The sequence below is a fragment of the Budorcas taxicolor genome, chromosome 15, assembly GCF_023091745.1.
Source record: "Budorcas taxicolor isolate Tak-1 chromosome 15, Takin1.1, whole genome shotgun sequence".
NCBI lineage: Eukaryota > Metazoa > Chordata > Mammalia > Artiodactyla > Bovidae > Budorcas > Budorcas taxicolor.
This window is the reverse complement of record NC_068924.1, coordinates 79290362-79314867: the sequence shown is the minus strand read 5'-3', so window position 1 is coordinate 79314867 and position 24506 is coordinate 79290362. Positions and strand designations below refer to the sequence as shown.

Below are 24506 nucleotides of genomic sequence, written 5' to 3'. Positions count from 1 at the left end.
GTAGCCTATCCCTTCTCCAGGGGATCTTCCCGACCCAGGAATCGAACCAGGGTCTCCTGCGTTGCAGGCGGATTCTTTACCAACTTACCCTGGTAAGAAAGGGTGGAGAGTGAGTAAAGTGCTTGACCTGGGCAGGCCCTGGGCTGGAACCAGCCAAGGTCATGCGTTTGAGAGACTGGAAGGGGCCAGTGTGACCCAGGTTTGGTAACAGGGAACATGATCCGAGGGAAGCAGAGAGCAGCTCGTCGGGGCTGGATTATGCAGGGTGTTACAAGCCGCATTCAGTTTGGTTTTCACCCTGAGAGCACCTGAAACCTTGCACCGAAGCGGCAGGCTGACTCGCAGGCTATTGGAGGAAGAGGCCCTGTTATTACAGAGAAGGTCACTCTTTCCTGTCTTCTGCCCTCCAGTCTCCCCTGCTTTTCATGTGTGGCTAGTTCAACAGCTATTCTGCAACCAAAATTTCAAAGTTTGACTCTCCAGCTATAGAGGGCTCTGTTATACAAGGTGTTAAACAAAAATGAGCAAACATATACTACACATATACTTTGTGCATGAAAGTGAAAGTGAAGTTGCTCAGTCGTGTCCAACTCTTTGCGACCCCATGGGCTGTAGCCTTCCAGGCTCCTCTGTCCATGGGATTTTCCAGGCAAGAGTATTGGAGTGGGTTCTGTTCCTTCTCCAGGGGATCTTCCCCACCCAGGGATTGAACCCGGGTCCCCCGCATTGTAGACAGACACTTTACCGTCTGAGCCACCATATATATATATTGTATCGCTGGCTCAGTTGGTACAGAATCGGCCTGCAATGCAGGAGACCCAGTTTTAATCTCTGGGTTGGGAAGACACCCTGGAGAAGGAAATGGCAACCCACTCCAGTATTCTAGCCTGGTATATCCCATGGACAGAGGAGCCTGGTGGGCTACAGTCCATGGGGTCACAAGAGTCAGACACGATTTAGTGACTAAACCACCACCACCGATATCATAGATAGGTAGGCAGATATAAACTAGATCTAGATAGATAGATATTTATATGCAGAGACAGAGAAAATGGACACAGAGTCCGGAATAGCCCAGGGGAAATCTCAGAAAAATGTCCTTGTCTCCCAAATATCTGCTTTGAAGTGTTGTTCCACTCTTTAAGTGAAATATTCATCATTTTTTATTTAAAATAAAATACACGTTTAAACCATATGGACATGAGCAAAACACCTTCCATATAGCAGAGAAACGGAGCGAACTTTTCCTCAAAAGTTATAAAACCTCACTAACCAATAAGACAAATCTGAATTAGGGAAAGGACTGAATTGCCGAATTTCCATTTCATTAGCTACACATCAGCTCATAACTTGAACTAACTGCTAACAAGGAAGACTGCCCTGCACAATCCAGCCGCTGATTACAGACCACCTCCTGCCGCTGTTCCGTGGGCCTCAGGCCCCTTCCTCTCTACTAGACTTGAGGACCTGACTATGCCTTCATTTCCTTGAATTTTCCAAAATAGATTTACACCAGAGGTGGGTACAGAATAAGATGACAATAAATGCTTGGTTTTTAAGAAATAAATTGGAATCCTTTTCAAATCGCATCAATGCCATGTAAAGGAGACAAGCTAAAGCACCAAAACAAGCAACAAAAAAAAACAGTCAACTGTCTGTCTGAAATATTATCTTCTGGGTTAGGCTAATCAGTCACACCCCTCTACAATGCCCATACTATCTTCTTCTTAGCAGTAGAGGAAACATCGTCCTGAAACAGTTGTCAAAATGAAGGAGCATCCGTCCTTCTACAGGTTTCTATTCAACTGAAAAGTTGAGCATTCTTTTTAAAAAAAAAAAAAAAACAGTTTTTATTGGCATTTAGCTGCTTTGCAATGTTGTGCCAGTTTCTGCTGTACAGCAAAGTGAGTCCGCCACATGGACACACGTGTCCCCTCCCTTAAGGATTTCCTTCCTCCCACTAGGGTCACCACAGAGCATCAAAAACAGAAAAAAAAAATCATTTTCAGTGCATGTGGAAGTCATGATTGCACCACACTTTACTCATGTTCGTTGTTTAGTTATTAAGTCACGTCCGACCTTTGCAACCCCATAGACCGTAGCCCACCAGGCTCCTTTGTCCGTGGGATTTCGCAGGCAAGAACAGTGGGGTGCTTTGCCATTTCCCTCTCCAGGGGATCTTCCCAACCCTGCAGTCTACAAAGCGTGATAGCACTGTGTCTAAAAACAGATATGCATTGAAAGAGTTCCCTGAGCTGTAAAGCAGGTTCTCATTAGTCATGATTTTTATACATAGTGTCAACAGTGTGCGGCGTCAGTCCCTGTCTCCCAATTCATCCCAAGCCCTCCTTTCCTCCTTGTTATCCACTCATTTGTCCTCTACGTCTGTTCTCTATTTTGCTTTGGAAATAAGACTGTCCACACCATTTTTCTAGATTCCACTTATATGCCTTAATATAGGATATTTGCTTTTCTCTTTCTGACTTAATTCACTGTGTATGACAGTCTCTAGGTCCATCCACATCTTTACAAATGACCCAATTTTGTTCCTTTTTCTGGCTGAGTAATATTCCATTGTATGTATGTACCACATGAACATTCTTACACACTCTTTCCTAAGCCGAAATGGCATACAGCAGAGAAGCAATTACTTCAGGACACATCTGGCTAACAGATGCACAAGTGAACTGGAATAAAGTAGAGATGCTCACAGACACGGTATGAAGCTAAACGGCAGCCTGATGCTGAGCGCAGTCCCCACGGAAGGAGCATGGAGGGGCCGTTCTCTCTGCTGGGTGTGCCCTGCCTCTGTACTGGCCACTGTAAGACACACATTGGACACTAACTTTGCTTGTCACTTTCTTTTTTGTAAAAGTAAAGATTCTTTTCAAATTTATTTTGGTTAGTGAGAACAAGTACTAATGTAGGTCTTCAGTCAAAGTGGCATAAAGCAAATTTTCAGAAAGCAGAGCACATATGTACAGGCACACCTCGGACGTTGTGGGTTCAGCCCCACGCCACCATGCTAAAGCAGTGATCGCATTGAAGCAAGTCGCAGGCCCTCTGTCTTCAATGCACGTGAGCACCCTGCTCACGCCATATTGTTCAGTCACTCAGTCATGTCTGACTCTTTTGCAGCCCCACAGACTGCAGCCTGTCAGGCTCCTTTGTCCATGGGATTTCCCAGGCAAGGATTCTGGAGTGGGTTGCCATTTCCTTCTCCAGGGGATCTTCCAGACTTAGAGATCGAACCTGCATCTCCCGCCTTGGCAGGTGGATCCTCTACCACTGAGCCGCCAGGGAGGCCCATGCTGTAGCCTACTAAGCGTTCAACAGCACTGTGTCTAAAACAGATATACATCCCTTAATTTTAAGGCCCGTTATCACTGGAAAATGCTGGCCAGGATCTAAGCCTTCACTGAGTTACAGTCTTGTTGCTGCTGGAGGGTCTTGTCTTCACGTTGATGGCTCCGGTTGTTCAGGGTGGTGGCTGCTGACAGTTACAATGATTGTGGCCGTCTTTCAAACAAGACAGCAATGAAGTTTGCCGCAACAATTGACTCTTCTTTTCACCAATGGTTTCCCTACAGCAGGCAATGCTGTTTCATAGCATTTTACCCACAGTGTAACTTCTTTCAAAATCGGAGTCAATCCCCTACAAACTTGCTGCTACTTTATCAATTACATTTAGGCAACATTCTAAACCCTTTGTTGTCACTGTAACAGTCTCCACAGCGTCTTCACCAGGGGTAGTCTCCATCTCAAGAAACTGCTTTCTTTGCTCCGGCATCGAAGTTTCATCATGAAATTGCAGCCATTCCGTCACAGCTTCAGGACCCACTTCTACCTCCAGTTCTTTCGCCATTTCCACCACATCTGCAGTCACTTCCTTCACTGAAATCTTGTGCCTAAAGTCATCCATGACTGTTAGAATCAGCTTCTTCCCAGCTCCTATCAATGTTAACATGTTGACCTCTTCCCATGAATCACTGAGGTTCTTAAAAGCATTTGGAATGATGAATCCTTACTTGGCCCAGATCCATCATAAGAGTCACTATCCATAGCCGTACAAAGTGTATTTCTTAAATAATAATTCTTGAAAGTTAAAATGACTCCCTGATCCATGGGCCACAGAATGAATGTTGTATTAACAGACATGAAAACATCATCAATCTCACACATCTTCATCAGCACTCTTGGGTAATCAGGGGCTTTGTCAATGAACGCTGATATTTTGAAAAGAATCTTTTTTTTTTCTGAGCAGTATGTCTCAACAATGGACTTAAACTATTCAGTAAACCATTTTATGGGGCTTCCCTGGTGGTGCAGATGGTAAAGAATCCACCTGCAATGCAGAAGACCCAGGTTTGATCCTTGAGTCAGGAAGATCCCCTGGAAGAGGGCATGGCAACCCACCCTAGTATTCTTGCCTGGAGAATCCCATGGACAGAGGGACTGTCTCAAAAAGTTGGAACAAGACTGAGCAACCAAGCAGGCACACACAGGTGGCTTAAACAACAGAAGTTTATTTCCTCGCGGTTATGGGAGCTGGAAGCCCAAGGTCTGAGTGCCGACATAGTCATGGTCTGGCGACAGCTGTCTCTGGCTTAGACGGGTCACCCTCTCGCATGGGGAGAGAGAGCCCCCTGCTGTCTCCTCTTATAAGGACACTGATCACTCAGATCAGGGCCCCATCCTTCCGACTCACTTAACCTTACTACTTCCTTCCTCCAAATGCATTCTCGGGGGATTATGGCTTCAGCGTATGAATTTAGGGGAATGAGATTCAGCTCATAGCAGCAACCATCTTATCTCTCTGGGAAAATGGAAATAGTAATATGATAAAATTTAAATTCTCCAGAGGATTTAGAGAGACTTACCCTTAGCTAGGCCTAAAACTAAGAAACTTAAAGTGAACCCTAAGTACAGAAAATGCTTTTCTTCTACATAAACATCAGCTCCAACTTTATGCTTTTATTGTACAATCTTGACTTGTGTTTGTTTTCCTGAGATGAATACTCATAGTTATCATCAAGTTATCAAAGTCGGTGGCAAGAAACCCCTCTGAAAGTAAGAACCATGGGGATTCAAGATGAATATTTTATGTTGAGAATGAAAAGCTCTCCCTCAAGAAATCATCAGTGAATGTCTAAAGACAGATTCCTTCCAACTCAATAGGATCTCAGTAAATATGTATTCAGCGGAATCCCAAGAGTTGCATCGCACAGTTCCTTCAAGAAATAGGCCAGGATGTCACCGGCGCACAGAGGCTGGTAGCACTTCCCAGAGAAGGACAGAAAAAGCAAATCGAACTTCATTCAGTTAATAGATACGTTAAGTGTATTTACATTGTGCAGAGATTGTGTCAGCAGAAGAAAATCAGTCCAGGTGTGAGACAGACACATTGCTCACAAATACAGAGGAAGGTGGTACGGAGCAGGGTGGGGGAACGGATGGACCGTCATGGAGACACAGAGGGAGAAGGAAGCGATCAGTCCCGCTGAGCCCTGGAAGTCGGGGGTTCTAGTCCAGATGGCAGCGGAAGGAGACCGCGGAAGTGGGAAAGCAGGAAGGGAGGAAGGGAAGGCAGGAAGGGAGGACGGGAAGGCAGGACCCCACAGACGCGGCAGATCGAAGGGGGCTCATTAGTGGGCGGACTAGAGTCGGACGGCGGAGGATACCGGCAGGAAAGGGTGAGAGAACGCGGCACATGAGGCTTCCTGGGGCAAGTGAGTGCTGGGCTCACGTGAGTGATCAGAAAAGTTCCCTGAACAGAAAGACGGCCTTGAACAAGATACTAGACGATTCGAAAGTGCAGAGTGCTCCTGGAGCCAGTGCATAGACTTTGGGGCCCCTTCCGGCGCCTCCCCACTTCCCAAATCTGGAGCCCCTAATGTAACTCGCCCAACATGTTCACCAGTTGCCAAATGCCTCACCCGCTCCTGCCTCAGCAACCACGGATCTTCCTCTCCTAGAAGTACCCTGAGATCCGTGTTATTCGTGACGTTCCCCTAGCCAGCACTACCACGTTAGTCAAAACCCTCCTGCGCTGGCAGGCGGATTCTTTACCACTGCGCCACCTGGCCGTGTACACACTGCTGTATTTTACACGGAAAACCAGCGAGGACCAACATAAAGCACAGGGCACTCTGCTCCGTGCTGCGCGGCAGTCTCGATGGGAGGGGAGTGTGCGGGAAATGGACACGTGTATATGTATGCCTGAGTCCTCTCACCTTTCACCTAAAACTATCACAACATTGTTAATCGGCTATACCAAAATATAAAATAAGAAGTTCAAAAGAAAAAAAATGAAAAAGCCTTCCTGTTCTCTGTTTGGTTTGCTAAAGTCTTTCTTTTCCCTTTAGAGACCATGTAAAAGAATCAACAGCTAAAACCTTTTCTTTTTTTAATTAATGTTTTGGGCCATGCCATGTGGCTTGTAGAATCTTAGTTCCCTAATCAGGCATCAAAAACTTGGCCCTCAGCAGTGAAAACCCAAGAGTCCTAACCACTGGACCTCCGGGAAACTCCCGGTAGCTAAAAGTTTTATTCTTGTACGTAAAGATGTGTTGGCGAAGAATTTCATTCTCTCTTGAAAACTGGTGAATGTTAGCCAAGGTTCTTGTGGCTTGACTCAGAGGAGTGAGGACTTCTGGAAGAGTTTCAGGAACCATGACGTAGCAAATGGGACAAGCATTTGGACGCGGTGGCCCCAGATCATGGCACTTAACACCAATTTGGGCGAAGAGAAAGGTGTCAAAGACAAAAAGCGCTGGTTCCTTTTAAGGGCTCCGAGGGGAGAATCTGGCCGAGGTCTCTCCTTGTCTTGTGTATCATCCCCCTCTGACCCTTCATATTATCTTTTCTTTGTGCATGTCTCTCTCCACCCTAATTTCCCCCTTTAACGGGGACACCAGTCACGTTGGCTTGGGGCCCCCTCTAATGTTGTTGTTGTTCAGGGGCTAAGTCGTATCCGACTCTTCGAGACCCCAGGAACTGCAGCACACCAGGCTCCCCTGTCCTTCACTCTCCCCCAGGGTTTGCTCAAATGAGTCCGTGATGTTACCTAACCGTCTCATCCTCTGTTGCCCCCCTTCTCCTCCTGCCCTCAATCTTTCCCAGCATCAGGGTTTTTTCCAGTGAATCGGCTCTTCGCATCAGGTGGCCAAAGTATTGGAGCTTCAGCTTCAGTCCTTCCAGTGAACACTCAGGGTGGATTTCCTTTAGGTTTGGTCTCCCTCTGATGACCTCACTTTGACTTGATTTTGTCTGTAAAGACCTTGTCTTCAAATAAAGCCACACTTTGAGGTACTGGGCGTCTGGACCTCAGCCTATGAATTTGACAAGAGGCACAGTCCCACCAACACCGTGGGAATCGTAATTGCCCTTGAATCCACCCACACAGGTTCCCTATTGCCTGCGGTGGGCTGGGTTTCCCCAGAGTCAGACCCTGGGATGGGTTTGAGAGCACATGGTCCGTGTGGGAGGTGACTGCGGGAGGTGCAGAGAGAGAAGTGGGAGGCGGGACCGAGAAAGGAAGGAGGCCAGAGCCGCGCGTGTTCACCAGCGCTTCCTGATATTGTCACATGAGGCTCAGGCCGGCCAGCTGCACAGACCATGCCGCAGATCGACCCTCTCCCACGCGGAGGAGTCTGGGAACTTACAGACACTGCCCCTCCCTGACTGAGGACTGCCCCGAGAGCCTGCTGCTCCCTGGCCTGCCCAGCGGCAGGGAGAGGTCAGAACGAGTGGCCAGTGTCTACAGTCGGAATCTCACACGGTCTGCACTGGAGCCCACGGAGGGGCGCTGATAGCATCCCCCAAGATGCTACAGGCAGGCATGGGGCGCACCCAGGCGGAGTCACGAACCCACACGGAAAGCCCGGACAGTCTGCCTCCACTGAAAGCACCCCTCCTTTCAGGGGCGTCACTCTATCCCTGTCACTGCCCAGTGCTCCAGGAGGAAACCCTCCTCCAGGCCACAGGTGCCACGTGAAGGAAAGCCCTCTCCTCTCGACTCTGCATTTGGCCGGTATCCTAATAATGGATAATACCGGTGCGATGAAATCATGTTGGTTGGGAAGCAGGAACAATCTCGGTTCCTTTTAGACTCTCTCGGCTTCATCACAGGATGGAAAATCCACAGCACTGATTATTTTTATGGCTAAGCCGAAACACTGCCACTTTATTAATGAATGAGGCAGCGTGCAGAAGACCTCGTGCCATCTCCAGGCCACTGGGCTGGGACCAGAGAGACCTCAAACTCTTAATTTTCTTTTTTGCACATTGGAGTCTCAGTCTGAAATCTTCCTGCCTCCACTCTCTCTCCCCTCCCTTCCCTTCCCTTCTTCTTTCTCCCTTCCCCTCCTGGCCCTCCTGCCCTTCCATCTTCTCCTTCTTCTCTCTCTATTGCCACTTTAAATATTTCTTGTCTCTTTCAAAACTTGCTTACATAACTTCCACTCTATTATAACCAGCAATTAACATTTACAGCCATAAAATGAGAATGGGTCACACACAGACTAATTCCAGAGACCCTCTTCCTTCCATCAGATCCATATTCGTCCTCCATCCCGTCTGCTCTTTCCGTGTGCTGAGTCATACTCTAGTGACACAGTGACGCCGTGAATAATCCTTCACATCTACGTTGCTCAGGAGAGCGCCAAGGGCACAAAAGCTTTGGAAGGTCATCTAAGCCGCTCTCTCTATATAATTCCCCTTTGATCCAAAACAAGAGTCACAAACTGATGAACCACAAGAGAAATCCAGTCATCAGCTATGTTTTGTTTGCTTCAGGAAGAGGTTTTTAAAATCAAGAAACTTTCTATTTAAAAAATTCAATTTTAGGACTTCCCTGGCATTCTAGAGGTTAAGACTTTGCCTTCCAAGGCAGGGGTGTGGGTTCAATCCCTGCCTGGAGAGCTGAGATGTCAGGTGCCTCACAGCTGAAAAACAGCAGAAGCAATATTGTAACAAATTCAATAAAGACTTTAAAAATGGTCCACATCAAAAAAAAAATCATAAAAAATAAAATGTTGTTAAAAATAAAAAATTGGGGACTTCCCTGTCCAGTGGTTGGGAGTCTGCCTCCCAGTGCAGGGGACACAGGTTCGATCCCTGTCAGGGAAGATTCTACAGGCCAGCCACAGCGCAATTGAGCCTACGCACTCTGGAGCCCGAGCGCCACAGCTCAGACCCAGTGCAGCCTAAAATAAATAAATAATTAGCGGTTTTGTGTTTTTTTAAACTGTCTTCTGAAAAAAATTTTAAAAAATCAATTTCAGCCTGCTCTGGAAAAACCAAAAACAATCTTGTTAGAACACAAATTAACTCTTGGCTAGAGCCAAGGTGCTTGCTCTCCAGACAGGAGGCCTTCCCACTCACATTCCTGACCCCGCTCTGCTGGACTGTCTTCAGCACATACTGCACCACAGCTCCTTGGCTCTCGCTATTTGACTCTTCCACAACAGTCCCCAAGAAGCCCATGGACATACGGAGCTCACGGGAGAGGAGCGCTCTGTCTCCGGACTCAATCACGCCCCCTGGGAGCCGGGCGTGCCGAGGCGGGTCCTTAACCTGTGAAAGCCAAGCGTCCGCCGCTGGCCCCTGCTCTTCTCCTGAACTCTAGACAAAGGGAGGCTGCTCTTCTCATGAGTTTTCTATAAAGCATGCAACCCCGGTTTCTTGTCTAACATGGCTCAGCTGTGTCCGACTCTTTGCAACCCCACGGACTGTAGCCCACCAGGCTCCTCCATCCATGGGATTCTCCAGGCAAGAGTACTGGAGTGGGTTGCCATTTCCTTCTCCAGGAGATCTTCCTGACCCAGGGATCGAACCCGGGTCTCCTGACTGCAGGCAGACGCTTCACAGTCTGAGCCACCAGGGGAGACTTTCATTTTCTTTGCCGTTTCCTGTCTAACATCTTGCTTGTTTATTTCCTGGACTTGGACCACTCTGCTTTTATTCCTTCAAAGCAAAAACTCCAGGGCCTTCCCTGGTGCTCCAGGGGCTAAGACACCACGCTTCAGTGCAGGGGGCTCAGGTTCAATGCCCAGTCAAGGATCTAGGTCCCACATACCACAACTAAGAATTTGCATGTCGCAACTAAAGATCCCGAGTGCCTCAGTTAAGACCCAGCACAGCCAAATAGGTAAATAAGCAATTATTTTAAAATAAATTATAAAATCCAGAAATGAAAGGTTTCCTCCTAAGAGATAAATTCTAGAGATTTATCTTCTCTAGAATTTCATTCATGTACTCATTAAAGGGGGATTCCCAGGTGGCACTAGTGGTAAAGAATCCGCCTGCCAATGCAAGAGACTCGATAAAAGACAGGGATTCAATCCCTGGGTGGGGAAGATCCCCTGGAGGAGGAAATGGCAACCCACTCGTCTTCTTGCCTGGAGAATCCCATGGATAGAGGAGCCTGGCGGGCACAGTCCATGGGGTCACAAGGAGTTGGACACGACTGAGGTGACTTAGCATGCACGCACACGCTCATGAAAGGCTTCTTCACTAAACTCTTACCAGCTGTGAGGCGTTGTGCCAGGCCCTGGCATCACATTGACAGGCAGCAAACTCAGTGGCCGCCTTCCTGCAGCTCACATTCCAGCGGGGAGAGAGTGTTACTCTGCCTTCTCCCAGAGAAATGCAAACTTGTGCTGCGATGCATGCAGAAGAAATTCCAGATGGACCCAAGCATTTAGACCTGAGGAGAGAATACAGTGCTCACAAATCTAAAGGAAAGCATGGATGAATAACTTTATTTTCTTACGGAGGTCTTTCTAATCACAACAGGAAATCTCAGAGCTGAAAAGGAAAAAAAAAATTGGATTACACTAACTACATCAAATGTTAACATTTTGGGAGCCTAAAAGTACCATAAACAAACTCAAAAGAGGAACTAGGGAAAATATTTGCAACCCAAATGACAGGCAAAGGACTTATTTCCCCAATACACAAATTACTCTTACAAATCAATCGACAGAGCACATAAAACATTTATGAAATAAATATAAATGGTGCAAGCAGATGAGAAAGCTCTGAGCCTCATTAATAATGAAAGAAATACAAATTAAAATAGTGAGATATTTTCCAAGTAAATATTGGCCATGATATTTGAAGACCGATCCTCCCTGGTGCTGTCCACACGTAAGGAAGCTGGCATCCGCATTCACGGCTCAATGAAGCTCCCCTTCGGCAGGGAATTCAGTGATGCACTGACTTTATATGGTCTTGTTCTGCGATTTTAATTGCTCCTAGTTTTATTCTCTCATCCAGCAAGCCCCCATCACATGGTGCCTTCCAGAACGAGCTCACACCTGCACCTCCCCGGATTCTAAGATAGGCCCTCTTTGCTCTACTCGACTGATAACTTCTGGTATTCAGAGCTGCTCGGCTGGTCTGGAGGATTTCCACACAGGTTGTCTTGGTTGCCTTAGGTCTCCTCGGAAATGCAACAACAGTCTGGCTAACTTTGAGCTGTCCCTGCCAAGGCTCCTAGTAAAGGGAAGACCGCCCTGGAGCATCTTTCTACCCCAGCCTCCTCCCACACAGTTCATGATAATTCTACCTGGAAAAGGAGTATAATCACCCAGAGTTCCTAGTGAATGTCAATAACATCAGAACCAAGACAGCTGTATTGATGCCCAGGGTAGTTCCATGCAACGTAGAGAGATAGACACTGAGGACTTCCCTGGTGGTCCATGGTTAAGAATTCACCTTGCGACACAGGGGATACAGCTTCCATCCCTGGTCTTGGAGGATTCCACCTGCCCCCGAGCAACAGATCCCTGCTCCACACCTACTGGAGCCTGTGTGCCCAGAGCTCACGCTCCACAACAAGGGAAAGCCCAAGCACACCCGTGAAGACCCAGTGCAACCAAAATAAACAAACAAACCTCAAAGGAAGAAATAGAAGCTAGACAGTATGTCACTACCATTATATCTAGAAATGCCTTTCTCCCTTGAAAAGACCCTGATGCTGGGAAAGATTGAAGGCAGGAGGAGAAGGGGATGACAGAGGATGAGATGGTTGGATGGCATCACCGACTCAGTGAACATGAGTTTGGGTAGGCTCCAGAGTTGGTGTTGGGCAGGGAGGCCTGGCGTGCTGCGGTTCATGGGGTCGCAAAGAATTGCACATGACTGAGCGACGGAACTGAACTGAACTGAACTGCCTTTTCTCAACAAAGACCGCTTGTGTCCACATGGTTATAATGAGGTGATACCCACTAGATCTGTGTTCCCCAGTGTGCTCAGCTCACTCTCCTTGTCCGATGCTTGCACTTAAGTATCTGGGCAGCCCCACAAGCCGTAAGCAGGAATTTGACTTTATGCCTTTTGTGTTAAGAAAATAATATTCAGGCTGGAGACAGTTTTCACTCTCCTGCAGGTTGAATTTGCCCATTTTGAAGAATGTCCCCTTCCCCAAGTAAACTATGAAAGCGAATAACGCAACATCATCTTCTCAACAGAACTTTCAAGCCCACTTGCTATTTTGCTGCAGTCCCTGGAATTATTTAACCTTTCCAGGTGGAATTTGCCCCGTTGACTAAAAGGAGTTACTGGTGCCCTGAAGATGAGTAACCAGCCCCTTCCCATCAAGCCTGTGACTGTTTATACCGCAGCTTCTCTCACGGCACTACGATTTCAGCAAATGCTAGTTGAGTGCCTCTTTGGTGGTTCAGTCAGTAAAGAAACTTGCCTGCCATGCAGGAGACCTGGGTTTGATCTCTGGGTTGGGAAGATCCCCTGGAGAAGGGAATGGTTACCCACTCCAGTATTCTTGCCTGGAGAATTCCAAGGACAGAGGAACCTGGAGGGCTTCAGTCCGTGGGGTCAGCAAGAGTCAGACCCAATTGAGTGATTTTCACTTTCCCATCAATCCTGTGATTTTTTTATACCGTATCTTCTCTCGTGGTGTTAGGCTTCAGTGAATGTTAATTACATGCCTCTTTTCAGTAAATGGTATTGGGAAACCGGATATCCACAGGCAAAAGTTAGATCTCACCTTACCCCACCTACAAAAATGAACTCAAGATCAATCAAAGAGGTAAGCATAAGAGCTGAAGTCACAAGCCACGTAGAAACCCTGGGGGGAAAGCTTCGTGACACTGGATTTCCTGAAGACCTCTGGGCTTCCCTGGTGGCTCAGATGGTCAAGAATCTGCCTACATTGAGGGAGACCTGGGTTCAGTCCCTGGGTTGGGAAGATCCCCTGGGGAAGGGAATGGCAACCCACTCCAGTATTCTTGCCTGGAAAATTTCATGGACAGAGGAGCCTGGTGGGCTACAGTCCAGGGGGTCGCAAAGAGTCAGACACAAGTGAGCAACTTTCACTTTTACTTTGTTCAATAAAGGACTTATATCCAGGATATATAAAGAACTCATACAGCTTAACAACAGTAAATTTTTAGGTGAGAAAAAGACTCGAACAGACATTTCTCCAAAGAAGGTATATTATACGAATGGCCAATAAGCACATGAAACAATATTCAACATCGTTCACCATTAGAGCAATGAAATCAAGACCACAGTGAAATACCACTTTGCACTCACTAGGGTTGCTAGCAACAACAACAGAAAAAAAAAAAAAAAACCAATATACAAATGGTGGTGAGGAAATGGAAAAATTGGGGCACTTGTGCATTGATGGTGGGAACATAAAAAATCTAAAGACAGACGCCATGTGACCTAGCAACTCAAATTCTAGGTATATGCCCAGATGTTCACAGCAGGGACGTGAGCCTATGTTTGTATACCGACATTCGTAACAGCATCATTCACAATAGCCAGGGTATGGAAACAGCCTCACGTCTTTCAGGAGATGAATGGGTAAAGAAAAAGGTGGTATATTCATACAGGAAAGAACAATTGGAAATCCTGCCATTTGCTACAACATCGGATGACTGAAGGACATAATGCTAAGTGAAATCGGTCAGATTCAGAAGAACAAATCCTGCACAATTTCACTTACATGAAGTGTCTAAAATAGTCAAACTCTTAGCAACAGAGAATATAATCGTGGTTTCCAAGAGAGAAATACTAGTTACATCCCAACACTTCATCCAGGATCTTGAACATAGGGAATTACTCAGTGTTATAAAATCCATCTCACTTTCTCCATCACCAGTTAACTGTATCCAGTGTTCATTGTCTATCTCCTCCATTAGGATATACGCTGTACAAGGACAGAGGTTTGTTCTTTGCCAATTTTCTTCAGTGATAATCCTCCCAAACTGCTAGGAAAATGTCTAGCATAGGGGCTCCTCAATAAATAGTAAATTTATTAAATTAATAAATAAAATATTTCAGATGATGTCTCTATTGAAAATATGAAGCATCAGGTGTCGCTGTTCAGTCGCCCAGTCGTGTCCGACTCTTTGCAACCCCGTGGACTGCAGCACGCCAGGCCTCCACGTCCCTCACAATCTCCTGGGCCTCGCCCCAGTTCATGTTCATTGTATCACTAATGCCATCCAACCATCTCATCCTCTGATGCCCTCTTCTCCTCTAGACAGGCTGTTTTTTTACCTTTTTATTTTGTATTGGAGTACAGTCGATTAACAATGTTGTGATCATTTCAAGTGAACACGAAAGGGATGCAGCCACTCACATACACAAATCCAATCTCCCCCAAACTCCCCTCCTATCCAGGGCGCCTTATCCCTCTTATCCCCTCTTATCCACTTTAAATATAGTAACCTGTACATGTCAACTCCCTAACTATCCCTTCCCCTGTTCTTACCCCACTGGAAATCACGAACTCATTCTCTGAGTCTTTGTCTGTTTTGTAAATAAGTTCATTCCTGTCATTTTTTTTTAGATCCTACATATCATGTTTGCAGCCCCCTGGACTGCAGCCCACCAGGCTCCTCTGTCCATGGGATTCTCCAGGCAAGAATACTGGAGTGGGCTGCCATCTCCTCCTTCAGGGGATCTTCCCCACCCAGGGGTCGAACCCACATCACCTGAGGCTCCTGCATTGGCAGGCGGATTCTTTACCACTTGAGCTACCTGGGAAGCCCAGTTCTGCACATAAGGGATGTTTTATGATACTTCTCCTTCTCTAGACAGTCTAGTTTCACAATACCTTTCGGGGGGAAACCCAAAAAAGTAAAATTTACTCAGGATAGAATTAGAAAGAGTTCAGATACTCATTTCATTACAGAGTCTAATGGAGGGAGGGGGCCCTTTTATCGCTGTTGCTGTCATCTGTGTGTGTGGGGGGGTGTGTGTGCTTGCAGGATAAAGATATGCTGAGATAAAGAAAACACACAATGTTCTTTTCAACAGTTTTTAGAACAGTTTGCGGTTTTTGAAGAAGAGATAAGTAGAAACAGCTGAAACCTTGTTTTCCCAATAGGATTAAAAGGATGAACTGTATAATGTCCATGAAGCATTTTGGTCTCCACGGAATAACCTGGCATTTGAACTGTAGGGAAGCAGGAAGCCTACCTTCCTTTCAACTTCTGTCAGCTTTTCCCAATTTCTTGGCTGATTTATCCTCTTTGGACACTATATCTGAGTAAGATTCAGGGGAAAATATTGCTTGAGGTTTGATTCAGCATCAAGCAAAATGAGATTCAACACCTAGAGCTATCTCAGTTTCCTTGAATTCCATCACCGGTAACCAAAATGTTTCATTTTCTTTCTACCGGCTACCTGCCTTGCTGCCCAAAAGATACGGGAGGTCTGCGGGGGATGGTGACGTTGGAGCGAAAGCAGCTCTCTTCTTGTGGTCGTTTGCACATGGTCACGATAGCACTGGGCTTCCCTGGAGGCTCGGACAATAAGGAATCTGCCTGCAATGCGGGAGACCTGGGTTGGGAAGATCCCCTGGAGGAGGGCCTGCCAGTGTAGGAGATGCAGGTTCCTGGGTCTGGAAAGATCCCCTGGAAAAGGGAATGGCAACCCACTCCAGTACTCTTGCTTGGAGAATTCCATGGATGCAGGAGCCTGGCGGGCTGCAGTCCATGGGGTCGCAGAGTCGGACACGACTGAGCAACTAAGCACAGCAGAGCACACGATGGCATCGTCCCTTCCGGGAGTGTGTGTGAGTGTGTGTGTGTGTGTGTGTGTGTGTGTGTGTGTGCACACTCAGTCATGTCTGACTCTTTGGTGACCCCATGGACTATAGCTCTCCAAGCTCCTCGGTCCATGGAATTTTCCCATCAAGAATACTGGAGCAAAAATAATAATAATAATCATACTGGAGCAAATGGCTGTTTCCTCCCCCAGGGGATCTTCCCGACCCAGGGACTGAACCCATGTCTCTTGCATCTCTTGCACTCGCAGGCAAGTTCTTTCCTAGCTGAGCCACCAGGAAGCCCGTCCCTTTCCTGTAGGTTAGAAACATAGGATATGAGCGGGGAGACAGAGAAAGAGATCTGAGGACTATTTCTGTCTGTCTTGTCTTGATGATCATGACAAAAAAGTACTTTTGGGGGGTTTTGTTGACTCTATCTGAAGTGTTACGACTGGATGATATGCATGGACGTTCTGGATATGGATGGTGTCCATCCCATACACATGTGTAAATATGTGTCAGTAAGTAAGCAAATATGTACCTATACACTGGGACAAGAGACCCAAGATTATGTGTTGTGTTGATTATACGCCATAATTCTGCCCTATACCCCGGCCCTTATGTGATAATCTAGGTAATCTGGCTTTACACCTACATTCATTCAAATTAGTACATGTGAAAAATGGAAATCACAAAGTATTGGTGATGTTATTTTTGCCAGCTTTATTGAGATAGAATTGACATATAACAGTGCGTGAGTTTAAGGTATGCAAACATGATCTGATACACCTATGTACTGTGGAAACGTTTACCACAATGAGTTTAACATATCCTTCACCTTGCATAAGTATCATTGAACTGTAGCTGTTACAGTGAAAACATTTAAGAATTACTCTCAGAGCAACATTCAAGTAAAGAATACACTACTGTTAACTCTACCATGCTGTACATTAGACCCAGAACTTGTTCATCTTAATAATGAGAAGCGTTTGTACCGCCCTTTGACCAACATCTCATTTCCCCAACCTGCAGTCCCTGGGACTCGTCGACCTATTGGCTCTCCTCTCCACATATAAGCAATATCATATGGGTTTCCTCTTTCTCCATCCGGCTCACTTCACTTGATGTGACAACGTCTGGGCCCGCCCATGTTGCTGCAGAAGGCATTTCGCTCTTTGTAGTAGCTGAGTAGTATTGCACTGTGCCCGTGTACACGTCTTGGTCCGTTCGTCTGTCGGGGGCATTTACAGATGCTTCCGTATCTGACTATTGTGAGTAGTGCTGTGAAGAACACGGGCGCAGATCTCCTTTCTAAGCTGACTTTTGCACGCATGCAGCCGTGGAAGCCTGGGCTAGCTGCTGGTGCAGACAGGTGCTGGCTGCAAGCAGCTGTAAAGAGGTGGGAAGGACTCGGGTGGGTGGCATCTGAGAACATGAGTACCTGTGGGGTCAAAACAGTGAGATATGCCTGGGGCCCCCCGCGGTGGCGGAGCTGGCCGTTGGCTTCCTGGGTGGAGAAAGCTGTTGGCGTCATCTGCAGAGCAGGCCTCTGGGAACCATGGTTGCCCCTACTATGTGGCTGTCCTGAGAGCCTTGCCCTGCTTCCCTGTTCCTAGCCATCTCTTTAGTCTCAGATTCGCCAGTCTCTGGGTTTGGTAAAACCAAAGTGGTTCCTCTGGGGACACTGGTCAGCGGCTTGGCTGTCTGTTCTCAGGGAAGGGAAGTCTTTCCAGCCAGGAAGTTCCCTGCTGGCACAGAGAAGCGCCAGCCTGGGGGTGAGACGAGGCAGAAAAAATGAAGCTGTCCTTCCTTCCCTTCTAGGTGGTCATTCTCAGGCTTTTGTTCCACTGCGTTGACATTTCAGAGGTGGACTCCTGAGCTCTCCCAGAGCTGTTTTTGATCGTGGACTGTTCATCTTTGTGAGGGGAGGAATCCTGGGGTCTCCCACGCTGCCATCTTGGTGACATCATTTTGGGGGTTGTTCGAAACAATAAGAAACACACAGCACCTTGGCCCCTGGATGGGTTGAATTAAATGGGTCAGTTCAAAGTCTGAAAGTCTGCTCTTTGATCTTTCCTATATCATTTTTGGTAGACTGAAGCTAAAGCATTACAGCTGGAAACTTTAAATTTTGAAACATGATTCCTAAGAGGGATATATTTAGAAGTGGAAAGGGATTAAAAAAAGAGATTTCAATATTGCCAGCTGGATTTTGTTCCTCGGTGTTCTCCGGATACACAGAACGAATAGGACATACGTGTGTACGATTTTTCTGCTTTAATTTCTGCTGGAGCACAGTTGGTCCTCAGTGTCACGTTGGTTTCAGGCGCACAACAAAGGGAGTGTTGCGCTGCGCGTACACACTGCTGCCGTTGTTTGGTCTCTAAGTCGTGTCTGACGCTTTTGCGGCCCCAAGGACTGTAGTCCGCCAGGCCCCTTTGTCCATGGGATTTCCCAGGCAAGAATGCTGGAGTGGGCTGCCATCTCCTTCTCCAGGAGACCTTCCTGCCCCAGGGATGGAACCCGGGTCTCCTGCATTGCAGGTGACTCTTTATCGCTGGGCACCATATCCACTCGTTCTAAGATTCTTTTCACATATAGGCCATTTCAGAGTGTTGAGCAGCGTTCCCTGCGCTACGCACTAGAACCTTGGTAGTTATCCATTGCATATATAGTAGTGCACGTATGTCAATCTATAGAGTTTTTTTCCTTAAGCCACTTGCATGAGGTATGATTGACATGCTGAAAACTGTACATACTCAGTATATACAACTTGATGAGTTCAGAGATAAGTGTGTACCTGCAAAACCATGGCCATAATCTCTAATGCACACTTTAAATTTGCTAAAAGAGTACACCTTACATTGTGTTCTTATCACACAATAATATCATCATAATAAATGAATAGTGCGGTAGGAAACTTTCGGAGGTGAGAGATCTGTTTATGGCCAAGAAGGTGCTTTCTCACCAGGAACTGGCCCACACAGTTCCTTTTATGGAAGTAAGAATTCCCACAGTCCAGGAGACCCAGGAAAGCAGGGGTGCAGTCCAGGGTTCAAACACCAGGTCCAAGTTCAGAAGAAAGTGTCCCTCGGTTCACGCAAGCCAGGAAGAGAAGAAGGCATGAGTGCCCCCGATCCCTGACCCCCGACCTCTGCCTGTGTTCCAGTCAAGCCCTCAGGACTGGAGGGCATCCACCACACTGGGGATGGTGACTTGCTTTACTGAGTCCACCGATTCAAACGCTTATCCCCTCTACCAACATCCTCACAGACACACCCAGAATTAATGTTTAGCCAAATATCTGCACTCCCGACCCAAGGGGTAAAATTGACACATAAAGTCAACCAGGATGGGACCCAATTTTCCAAAAGATTGCGTGTAGTGTCTATTTTGGCTTCCGAAGTGGCTTCGTGGTAAAGAACTGGCCTGCCAATGAAGGAGACACGGGTTCCATCCCTGGATCAGGAAGATCCCCTGGAGGAGGAAACAGCAACCCACTCCAGTATTCTTGCCTGAGCAATCCCACAGACAGAGGAGCCTGGCGGGCTACAGTGCATGGGGTTGAAAAAAGTCAGACATGACTTAGCTACTAAACAACAGCAGTGTCTATTTTAACAATGAGTCCTGCCAATGAGATAAGTGAAAATTCTTGGCCCAGAGCCTGATATACATTAGATAATATGGGGATGTTTTCATTCATTTATTAATATACTTAAGTGGAAATTTAACATAAATGCCATTTCCTCTAGTGCCTTATCTCATCACCAGAAGATGGGCCCCTAAAACACACTCAGACTTCATTTGCATTTCATTCACTTGGTGCACCCCTGAAGCAATTGCATATACATCAAATACTGTGCATGCATCAAAGGGCATTCATGCATAGGCAAAGTCTGCTGCCACTCACCAAGATTTCCTAAATGAAATCAACCCTGAATATTCATTGGAAGGACTGATGCTGAAGCTGAAGCTCCAATCCTTTGGCCACCGATGCGAAGAGCCAACTCATTGGAAAAGACCCTGATGCTGGGAAAGACTGAAGGCAGGAGAAGGGAACGAAAGAGGATGAGATGGTTGGATGGCATCACTGACACAATGGACACGAATCTGAGCAAACTCTGCGAGATGGTGAAGGACAAAGAAGCCTGGTGTGCTGCTGTTCATGGGGTCGCAAAGAGGAAGAACCACAGCACCAAACAGAAGTGGGGGAGAAGTCCGAGGCTGCTCTCACCGCTGCTGAAATAGCACACTCACTGTCTAGCATTTTTCCCATTTATTTATGTTTTTAAGTGGAAAGCTTCTCCTGCCTATAAGCATACAAGAACCCTCTAGGGGGTGATTTCTTCAGCCCATTGACACAGTCTGGCATATAGCAGGAATTACTGAACATGTGCTGCCCTCTGAAGAAAAAGTAGTTGTTGAATCATTTTGATGAATGGACACCAGGTGCATATCTGATTATATCTTAGTTAGGTCCACAATTCAGAGAAGAAATGGTATACCACATAAAAAGTGGATGCCTCCAAAAGTATATTTCCCCAAATTCACCATCTTCCCAGAATCAGTCCTATACCAATAACATGGTCAGACACCCACGTGCTATCTTTCTCTGGCCTAATGTGTATTCTAGAACAAAGCAGACAGTACTGGAGGGCAATCAAGCACCTTTCCCTGGAATACACCATTTATCGTTACTTTGATGAAGTGGGTCTCTCCCTCCATATCCACTACCTAAGACTGCCCCACTTCCACCAGTCTCACTGCAGCCAAAGGGATCTCGTTAAATTTCAGATAAGATTATTTCATGCTTTGCTCTTCAAGTAAAGTCCACAAGTCCCTAAGTGAGCCTGCGAGGCTCTCCGTGACCTGGTTTCTCTTGGATTCAGCAGCTGCATCTCACAGTAAGCCTCTCACTCACCAGACTGCAGCCACTCTGGTTCCTCAGTTCCTCAAGGCATCCTTGCATTCGCAACTCCTTCCATCTGCAGTGGTGACCCCATCCTATGACTGTGACGTACTTACTCTTTAAGCCTCAGCTTAACGGTCAGCTCCTCAGGGGAGGCTTACCTGATCTCACCAAACTGGGTCAGAACCCTACCATACAGGGTAACAGTATCCTGTGATGCTTCCTCTCTTCCCCTTTCCAAAATCACATTAAAAAATTAATTAACTGGGTTCAGTTCAGTTCAGTCGCTCAGTCTCAGTTCAGTTGCTCAGTCATGTCTGACTCTTTGTGACCCCATGAACCGCAGCACGCAAGGCCTCCCTGTCCATCACCAACTCCCGGAGTTCACTCAAACTCGTGTCCCTTGAGTCGTGATGCCAACCAGCCATCTCATCCTCTGTCGTCCCCTTCTCCTCCCACCCTCAATCTTTCCCAGAATCAGGGTTTTTTCCAGTGAGTCAACTCTTCGCATCAGGTGGCCAAAGTATTGGAGTTTCAGCTTCAGCATCAGTCCTTGCAATGAATGTTCAGAATTGATTGCCTTCAGAATGGACTGGTTGGATCTCCTTGTTGTCCAAGGGACTCTCAAGAGTCTTCTCCAACACCACAGTTCAAAAGCATCAATTTTTTGGCTCTCAGCTTTCTTCACAGTCCAACTCTCACATCCACACATGACTACTGAAAAACCATAGCCTTGACTAGATGGACCTTTGTTGGCAAAGTAATGTCTCTGCTTTTGAATATGCTGTCTAGGTTGGTCATAACTTTTCTTCCAAGAAGCAAGTGTCTTTTAATTTCATGGCTGCAGTCACCATCTGCAGTGATTTTGGAGCCCAAAAAAATAAAGTCTCTCACTGTTTCAATTTTTTCCCCATCTATTTGCCATGAAGTGATGGGACCAGATGCCATGATCTTAGTTTTCTGAATGTTGAGTTTTAAGCCAACTTTTTCAACTGTGTAGTGGTTCAATATCTATACCCCCGTTCTAATCTCCATGAAGGAAAAAACAGTGTCTATCTTATTTACTATTATATTCCTGAACTTAGTGTTATTTCTGATATATAGTTGATAATCTATAAATATTTGCTGAATTGATGAATCAGACTGTGGAATCTCCATGGAGACATTTCCCAAGTAATATTTCTAGTGGACGTGAAGGTCATTAAAAGGTGGCGGTCAGATTCATAGTCATCTGTCTGCGGATTGTAAAGTAAATGTCCTATAAGAGATGGAAGTGCTGGTTTTCATTACTGGAGGACAGAAAATAGCTTGAGTGAACTGAGCCAGATGGTCCATGAACAATGCTTCAGAAATTAAACAGGGATCCTGACCTTTGGTGATCAAGAAATATTTCAAAAGTTACCCATCAGGCTCAGTTCAGCTTCACACCAAGACTGAACTGTCTTCAATAATTACTGCAAGTCATTACACCTTTCTCTGATTCTGCAGTGTCTTGGCCCTCCTCAGTGTCTCAGGAAACTAACTTGAACATTTTCCAGCTCACATCTTTTTCCCCCTTTCTTTCCTCTCTTTTTCTTCCCCTTGACTCTTCCATGACAAATACCTAAATTATACATGACTGAATGTTGAAGAAAGTTTCTTTGGTAACGTTGATTTCCCCCCCACTACCGACAACCAAGGAAGATGACTATCCTCACTACGTGAGCAATAAGCTACTGTATTGTAAGTATTCAAGGTCCAAATGTTAGCTTGGTGGGAAAAAAGAAATTGTGTAGCTGAGAAAACAATCAGCAATATTCAGGATGGTTCAGAAAAATAAATTTCACATTTTATAGCATCTTATCACTTATAAAGTCCTTCAGCACTCAATTCCTCTTGAGACTGGCTTTAATCACAGCTAGGTAATTTTTACTGGTGTGATAACTGAGGCAGAGAATTTCTGGCTCAAGGTCACAGAGTTAATAAAGCAATTACTGGAACTTAAATCTACATTTTTTCTTTTTGCCTCCGTATGTCTTTGTAATTATCAGGTCTGGTTTCTCTGTTACAAAGACAAGCTGAAAGCCCAAAGGATTATCTGCAGGAGCTTCTGAATCAATGGAGCGCAAGTCTTACTCTACTGGGGAAACCTTCATCCTGCTGAGAGCTCTCTTCAGAGCCTCCTTCACTTCCTTGTTCCTCAGGCTGTAGATCACTGGGTTCAGCATCGGGATGACCACAGTGTAAAATACTGACACAACCTTGTCCTCCCCGAGAGACTTTCCCATGTTACCTTTCAGGTATATGAATATGAGCGTCCCAAAAAAAAGCGCCACTGCAGTTATGTGAGAAGCGCAGGTGGAGAAGGTCTTGGCTTTGCCACCCGCTGAACGGATCCTCAGAATGGCCCGAATGATGAACAGGTAGGATATGAGAATCACTGACACGCTGGTCGCAATGACCAAGAAAGCTAAAAGGTAGATCACCCGTTCTCGTGGCCTGGTCTCACCACAGGCAAGCTTCAGCAGAGGTGGGAGGTCACAGAAGAAGAAATCCACGTGGTTCGACTTGCAGAAGGAAATGGAGAAGGCGCACCCGGTGCGGACCACGGAATTGACGGCGGCGCCACCGTACGCCCCGGCCACCAGCCCCAGGCGCGTCCGGGGCGTCATGGCCGAGGCGTAGAGCAGAGGGTAACACACGGCCACGTAGCGGTCATAGGCCATCACGGCCAGAAGGAAGCACTCAGTGCTGGCACAGAGGGTGAAGAAGAACTGGGTGGCGCAGCGCTCGAGGCCGATGGTCCTCTTTTCGGTCCGCAAGGCCTCCAGCAGCTGCGGGACAATAACGGAGGAGTAGCAAACGTCCAGGAAGGAGAGGTGGCTGAGGAAGAAGTACATGGGCGTCCGGAGGCGAGGGTCACTCTGAATCAGCGCCATCACGCCCAGGTTGCCTCCCAGGGTGACGAGATAGAGGAGCAGAAACACAAGGAAGAGACCCGTCTGCAGCTCGGCCGACAGCCGGAACCCCAGCAGAACGAATTCTGTTACCACTGTGCCATTCTCTGCCATGAGTCCTAGGCTGCCCACTGAAATCGAAAAATAAAACCTCATTAAAGATAAATTAAGATGAACACGACCTGACCACTTTCAGCAAATCACTTTCGGGTTTCGAGTAATGTCATTCATTTTTGGCCGTGCTGGGTCTTGGTTGCTGCGAGCGGGCTTCCCTGGGTGCGGCCAGCTGGGCCACCCCCTGGTTCCGGTGCATGGACTTCCCGCCGCAGAGGCTTCTCTCGTGGAGCACCAGCTCCAGGGCGCGCAGGCTCAGCAGTTGCCGCTCCCAGGCTCTCGCGCGCAGGCTCAATAGCTGTGGCGCGTGGGCTCAGTTGCTCCGTGGCGTGTGGGGCCTTCCCAGATCAGGGGTCAAACCCGTGTCTCCTGCGTTGGCAGGCGGAGTCTTCACCACTGAGCCGCCAGGGAAGTCCTCACTATACAGTTTCTACAAACATTTTTTCCCTGGATCCTGCAGAGATCCTTGCAAGCACATATTTCTTCATCCTGCTTTTCGTGAGAAGAATATGAGGGT

The 24506-nt window shown here is 46.8% G+C and overlaps 1 protein-coding gene across 1 annotated transcript; it reads right to left on the bottom strand.

The window, feature by feature from the left end:
- Positions 1-23050: 23050 nt before the first annotated feature.
- On the bottom strand, positions 23051-23989 carry LOC128060637 (olfactory receptor 9I1-like). The gene has a single exon (XM_052653019.1). The coding sequence runs from the start codon at positions 23987-23989 to the stop codon at positions 23051-23053; it is 939 nt and encodes a 312-aa protein (XP_052508979.1).
- Between the last annotated feature and the right edge of the window lie 517 nt (positions 23990-24506).

Coding starts and splice junctions, on each gene's coding strand:
- LOC128060637 (XM_052653019.1), bottom strand. CDS start 23,989: ATGGCAGAGAATGGCACAGTGGTAACAGAATTCGTTCTGCTGGGGTTC.